At 32.3% G+C, this 6,770-nt stretch overlaps 1 protein-coding gene across 1 annotated transcript; it reads right to left on the bottom strand.

The window, feature by feature from the left end:
• Nucleotides 1-2,297: 2,297 nt before the first annotated feature.
• Nucleotides 2,298-5,335, bottom strand: CTF7 (protein). The gene is made up of 8 exons (XM_078960861.1): nucleotides 5,174-5,335; nucleotides 4,993-5,068; nucleotides 3,988-4,215; nucleotides 3,359-3,596; nucleotides 3,186-3,281; nucleotides 3,058-3,126; nucleotides 2,648-2,982; nucleotides 2,298-2,549 (listed from the first exon to the last, which is right to left on the bottom strand). The coding sequence occupies exons 3-8, from the start codon at nucleotides 4,167-4,169 to the stop codon at nucleotides 2,417-2,419; spliced, it is 1,053 nt and encodes a 350-aa protein (XP_078816987.1). The 5' UTR covers nucleotides 4,170-4,215; nucleotides 4,993-5,068; nucleotides 5,174-5,335; the 3' UTR covers nucleotides 2,298-2,416.
• Nucleotides 5,336-6,770: the final 1,435 nt, after the last annotated feature.

The raw sequence follows: 6,770 nt of genomic DNA, 5'->3' as shown, positions 1-6,770 counted from the left end.
GTCAATTCCTTAGGTAAATCCTTAGGAATGAATGAATCAAGGATAATTGGTTCTTACGATAAAACCTTAAGAATAAAGAAGATAATGAGGATGGGTAATTGGGTTGATTATTTGTTGATTAAATATAATAATTATATTATTGTGGGTTGAAAACCTTATATGTTCATCAGGCTCCCAAACCTGACCCATTTACTTTTTCTTTGTATCACAGGTATCAATACGAAGACATATTTCACTAAGAGATTAAAGGAGATGTAAATCATTAGTGTAAATAAATATAAGTTCTGTTTATGCTTATGTATCTATATCGGAATATGACATCCCAAGATTTTGTTATATAATGAAAATACATTTCTTTAAGAAATGTTTTGATAAATTCTTATCATATTTTGTTTTGGGAAAAATTGTATAACAGTTTTCTTTAAACGATTACTCTGATTTTAAAAACAAAGCATAAACAAATCGGTCTTTTCTAACCGTGAAATTGGGGATGTCACAATAATCAAATTTAATTGAAAAAAATATATAGGTTAATGCATAATCAAATTATTAACCACTTATACTTGCATATTACAATTTTACCCTTTCATGAGTCTAACCCTAAATGAGGTATGCGTGTTGGACATACACATTTGTTCTTACGGCTGTAAAAAAAACTTGTTTAATTTCTAAATCACAAGACCGACGTATTACTTCCGATGAGACCTGTACTAGTGGACTTTGCTTAGGCAATTATCAAACATATATAAGTAGTTGATTTTTGTATGGTGTTTAGTTGTATAGAAGATTGATTTCCAAATGCACTTTCATGAGTATTGTTTTGAGAAAATTGGCAATTTTCAAATAATCTTTATGTTTTTGCACCCTATTACGTTTTCTAGACCATTTTTGCAAGGTGTAATCTACATGAGCTTACCATAATCCTAAATTTCAGTTCATAAAAAAATAAGTAGCAATAAACACTTAAATACACACACAACATGAAATAACATTGTATTATAGTTTATTTTACAATATTAGCATCATACTTGCATTTCTTTTAAAATAAACAACAATATAAGTTGTATTCCTAGCTACTTTCATACATTGTTAAATAGAAAATTAACAAAATGAAAATTCTTTAATAAAAAATAAAATAAAATACCTTTTTTTAATTTAGAATACGTTTGAGTTTCTCCCATTTTGTGAGTGTTCTCTTTTTACATCATGCAATGTACTTTCAAATTACATTTTTATTTTATGGTTAATTTCTAATACCAAAAAAAATTATCAAAGCTCAACAATATATATTACATATTAGAGTTTAAATCAAAAAGTGGTTTAAGGTTAACTGCTAATTCACAAAAAAAAATAATAATAAAAACTAAAAAAAATAAAAAGACAAATTATCAGGTTAACAATATATATGCATTCAAAATACAAATACAACAATGGAGCAACCTTGTCTTTTTCTGATTTTAAGACCACATTATCCATTATAATGGTTATTTGTATTTAATATTAATTCCAAAACCCAAAGACAAGGTAAAATGGTCATGTTTTGTCATTAAATTGGGAGAACCACATTGCTGAAACGCAACATGGTCATTTTTTGTAATGATCATTATCAAAGGTAATGGTGGGGCCAGAAGCATTATGCAGATTAACTTTGCTGGAGGTAAACTTAGGGAAAATGACTTAAAAGTCTAACGAAGTTTCCAAACTGTTCAAAAAACCCCAATCATGTTTTGTCTGTCCAAAAAAATCCAACGAATTTAACATTTTGTCTAAAAATGCCAACTAAGTTACATTTTCCTGAAAGTCAAATAAGATAAATAGATGATGTGGCTTATTACCGTATCGGGAAATTGACTTGTTAGATCAACAAAGTTTCCAAAACATTTAAAAAACTCCAATCATGTTTTGACTGTTAAAAAAAACCCAATAAACTTAAACAAAAAAAAAAATTGGGAATTTTTTGAATGGTTTGGAACTTTGTTGGACTTTTTAGACAAAAAGTTAAGTTCTTTGGGTTTTTTTAAACAGACAAAACATAATTGAGATTTTTTGAATAGTTTGGAAACTTTGTTGGACTTTTAAGTCATTTTCCTGGTAAACTTATATCCAATCCAATATATCTATTAATAGGGGCAAATATTTGTGTTTAATTTCAAAAATGTATGTAGGTTATGTGAAGCATCAAATACATGAAGTCAATGAAAAGACATTCACATACAAGTGTAGTTTGATTGAAGGTATGGATGGGTATATCATACAAGATTGAGAAGGAAAGTTTGAGGGTTCTGATAATGGCACCATTGCGAAAAACCCCGATGCATATATGTTTAATAATTCACAGTGAATAAATATCATACCATGAATAAAATTTAACAGTGTTTCTTGAAATCATGAAAAGAATTCAAGATTTATTGGCTTGCTATGAATTTGTTGTGTAAACCAAGAAAGATTTGGTGTTGGTGTAACTTGATGCTAACAACTTCCCCACATTTGTTGGCTGAGAAAATGCTAAATCAGAATGTTCAAGAATCACATCCAAACTAAAACTTTTCCTACATTCATGTGAAAAAAAAAAAAAACAGTAAAGTTTAGAACTTTGAAGGCATTAAAGTATCTGTGTTCTGTGTTTGTGTGTGTGTGTGAAGGGTACCTTGTGGCTTCAAGTAAATGAGTGGCAATGTGTTTTCTTCTGTTGGAGGGTGTGACCCAAATTGCACGGATGCCACAAACAGCAGGGATCGAGTCTTTTTCACAAATGATTGCTCCAAAGAGTGTGTTGTCGTTTGAATTTCTTTGATTTTTATCTTTTTTTATGATTTCTCTTTGGAAACTAATGCTACCGAATTGTAGAGTGGTTGGAGTTGACTTTTTGACCTCCTTTAGAGTGGTGTTTTGGTCTGAGTTTGAAACTAAAGGATAAGCGTTGTTTATTGGCTCTGCAACTAGACATCCAGCAACCCGTTGAGAGGAGATATAAAGATAAACCTATACATGAAAAATTGAAAGATTAGTTACAAAAAAGTAATTAAATCAAGAAAAATATTTGTGAAAAATAGTCACCTTACAGTTTTTATGGAAGATCCATCCATCACCAAGCTCCATCTCCATCATCTTTATAACCTCCTCAACCTGTAATTACAAGATTTTATTAAGCAAGAAATTGATTATTTATATGATGTTGAATGTACCTTTTTAATATGAGCAGGAGGATCATCATTAAGGACCAAAATAACACGTCCATGTTCTAATGAGTGTGTATCTATAACTCTTTCATTACGCCAACCCTTCAGTGTAAAAAAATCAATGAGTAAAAGAAAATTTTGGAAAAATCAAAGATATAATAAGGATAAAGAATGCTAACCTTGAAATGAATACCATGAGTGTAGCTTTTGTGAAACTCTTTGTGAACCCTTGTATCTTCTTCATCTCCAGGAGCAAACTTGAATCCACAAGTTTTACAGGTGTGTAATAGAAAATCGGATTGACCTAAATCCAAATGAAATTGTGCATACTTCCTTTTCTTGTTTAAAACCTTTTTGGAATTTGTTGCAACTAACTGTTTGTTTGGATCATTTTCTTTGAAAACATCATCATTAGCTCTGCATATCCAAAACCAAAACTCAACTTTAGTCACCTAATTTCTTTGTTCTAGAGGTAAACATTCTTTTTGACTTCTAAAGTGAAATAAACTAAAAATTCAACACGCCCAAATAGTTTTTTTGTCTCCTTGAATGCAAAAAGCAAAACATTTCATATTCAATTAATTTCTTACATACTCCAATTTGTTAACTTCTCAGACTTCTTCTATGAAAATCTTCTCAATGACACTAATAACAAAACTGAAACAGTTTGTGAAATTCTTATATTAAGAATTTAAAACTGTGGCAATGTTACATCAGTTGCAATATCAGAAACACCACGTGGATTATTATTATAACAACTGATGCAAATGTGAAAGTGTATAGAGATAAGACTGAGCAATGAATATACCTATCTGTGTTTGGAGCTCTTCGCGTGTATATGATGGGAATTTCAGGTTCTCTGGTGAAGTCTTCTTCATCAGACAAGTTATCCAAAAGGGGGGGAAGAGGTGAATCTAGGGCTTGGCTTCGTGATGTGGAAGAAGAAGAAGAAGAAGAAGGTATGAAGAATGAATTTATTTTCGATTGCATAGCTTGTTGTTGCTGTGAATAACAACTTGAGCTGAAGAAAGACTTCCTAAATTACATTCAAAATATGATATAAGTATCAACAACATTGAAGGTATCATAACTCAACATAGTATGAGCAGGTTATCACATAATTCAACCAAACTCAGATTCACAGAAACCAAAATCAGATTCACATTCACAGAAACTAAAGAACCAATTCAAAAATCAAACCCAAACTGAAAAGTCCCAATTCTCCTCCAAAAAAGCCCTAAATCAACAAGTCTAAATTCATTTGAAAGAAACTGCAATAATGGAGATAATCAGATAATATTTCGCCTCTTATACAAATAACAAACAATCTTCATCAAATCACAAGAGCACGAATTTGTGACAGAGCAATGCTGTAGGATGGGCTCCGTTGGTTAGAAATCGGATTTACGAGGCTAATAACAAAATGGCAACTTCTGATGTGCTTGGATACCTCTCATATTAATTGCATATTGTGGATAAATTCCTGAAACATGCTACATCCAATATTGATGATATATATTGTGAACTTTTTAACTAAACCATGGCAATCGATTCCAACACAGTTAGTTTCACAAATTAGAAGTGTGATTCCAACCGCATCTGGAATCAGTGTTCAAGTGTTCCAGAGAAGGTTTTCAAAAAAAAACGAACAAATACTTGCATCGAAATCCGATCCCATCCCATTAAAGGAGGAAGAAGAACGAAATAAGAAGCATTTTTATGTGGAGATGAAAATACAATGGAATAATATCGATTTCAGTTTCTGTTGTACTAAAAAACTAGAATAGAATAAGAAACACATATCAGTAATTACCGTTGCAGGGCCTGAAGACGGCGGTCAAAGAATGCTCACCAGAGGCGACGGACGGTGAAAACTGGTACTGTAGGGCCTATACAGATTCCAGATGGAAAATTCAAGAAACACGAATCCAGCGATAAGAATAAAGAGCGACAGCAGGAAAAAATAAATAGAACGAATGCTGGAAGAAACGAACCTGTAGCAATGGGGTCGAAAGTCGAAGGTCTCCGGTAATAGTGGGGTGCAGCGCTCCCGCCGGTGGCTTCACAGGAGAGAAGCAGCACAAATAAGGCGTCTTTTGTTGTGTCGCTGTTTGGAATGCAAAACTGCGAAGTCATCTTTTGGCGCCGATGCTATGAAATTTGAGTTTCATTTTAATAAATTTTGATTTCCCGCCGGGGTAAATAAACCCTAATTAAAGCCCTAAAATTATTAATTTAAGTAAAAATCTTTTTTTGTTATATATCATATTTTCATCATTTATTTTCCAGTAAATTACACGAATAGTCTCTATGGTTTGGGATATGTATTGTGCGTTTGGTTCCTAACTTTTTTTTTAACTCGGAAGATTCCTATAGTTTCTTTTTGTTACTTTGTAGAAAATAACCAAAAAAATTGAAGTTGCAAATTTGGCCACCGAAATCGCGGATGAGAATGGTCCATCTGCGATTTGCACATCTCATCTGCGAATGTACAAGTGGCTAAAGCACATACGTGCTTTAGTCACTTGTACGTTCGCAAATGGGGTTATTTTATTTTATTTTTTTGTATATATATACCCTTAATCAGCTTAAAATCGTAGATGGATAGTGTCCATCTGCGATTTTATGTATTTTTTTTTTACTATGAAATCAATAGGTTTGACTACGAAATTACCTTATTATTATATATAAACTTTTGTAAAAAATTATCATTTTACTTGTTATTTTCTTTAGGAAATTTCTTAAAAATCTCTCTAAAAATGATTGAATATTTGTTTTGTCCTGTAACTGGTGGGAGATGGCAAGTTATTGAAACAAATATGGAATATGTATGTCCACAGGGGGGTATTTCTAAATTCGCTTTGATATTTTCCAAGTATATTAGTTATAGTGATTTTGTATCGTTGGTGAGAAGCAAAATTGGGTTGTTAGACAAATATAGAATTAATCTTCATTTCCATCATCCTGAATTGAATCATTATATAGTCACGGTTGAAGACATGGATGTTAGAGTGTTGATTAATGTAATAAAATGCAGTGGAATAAGGGATATGAAAGTGTTTGTGGTGACTAATGAAGGAGATCGGGTTAATGAGGTTGGTAACAATGGAAATAATGCGGATGGTAATTTTTGTAGCTTTAAAGGGAGCAACGATCCGATAGGTACTTTCAATACTCCTAGTGTACCTCAATTTCACAGTGTTGCTGAAAATGTTAATGTTACTTATTCACTTACTCACTATGCGGATCCTGAGAATTACAAGTATGTTACTGATGATGATGTTGGTACATATCTTAATGACGTGGGTGGTCGTTATGTTGATGTTCATGACTTTTTTCAAGGTGTGGTGGGGGGAGGCACCACGACGTGACCTCACCAGTTAATAAATGTGCATTGTAGTGTGTATTGAAGCGTGGCAAGGTTATAGACACGACATGACAATCGTTTTATGGTAGACTTAAATTTTTAGGGTTTACTCCCTATTTAAGGGATGTAATGGTTAGTGTTTGCTTATCCTTAACCTTCACCACTCCCTCTTGACCCAAATCAAACCTTAGTCTCCGTTGTTGAGTTATTGAAGCTTTTTGGTC

This window comes from Lactuca saligna, chromosome 6 (assembly GCF_052625555.1).
Source record: "Lactuca saligna cultivar CGN05327 chromosome 6, ASM5262555v1, whole genome shotgun sequence".
NCBI classification, from domain to species: Eukaryota; Viridiplantae; Streptophyta; class Magnoliopsida; order Asterales; family Asteraceae; genus Lactuca; species Lactuca saligna.
Note: the sequence above shows the minus strand (reverse complement) of the source record. Positions and strands in the feature narration are given on the sequence as shown.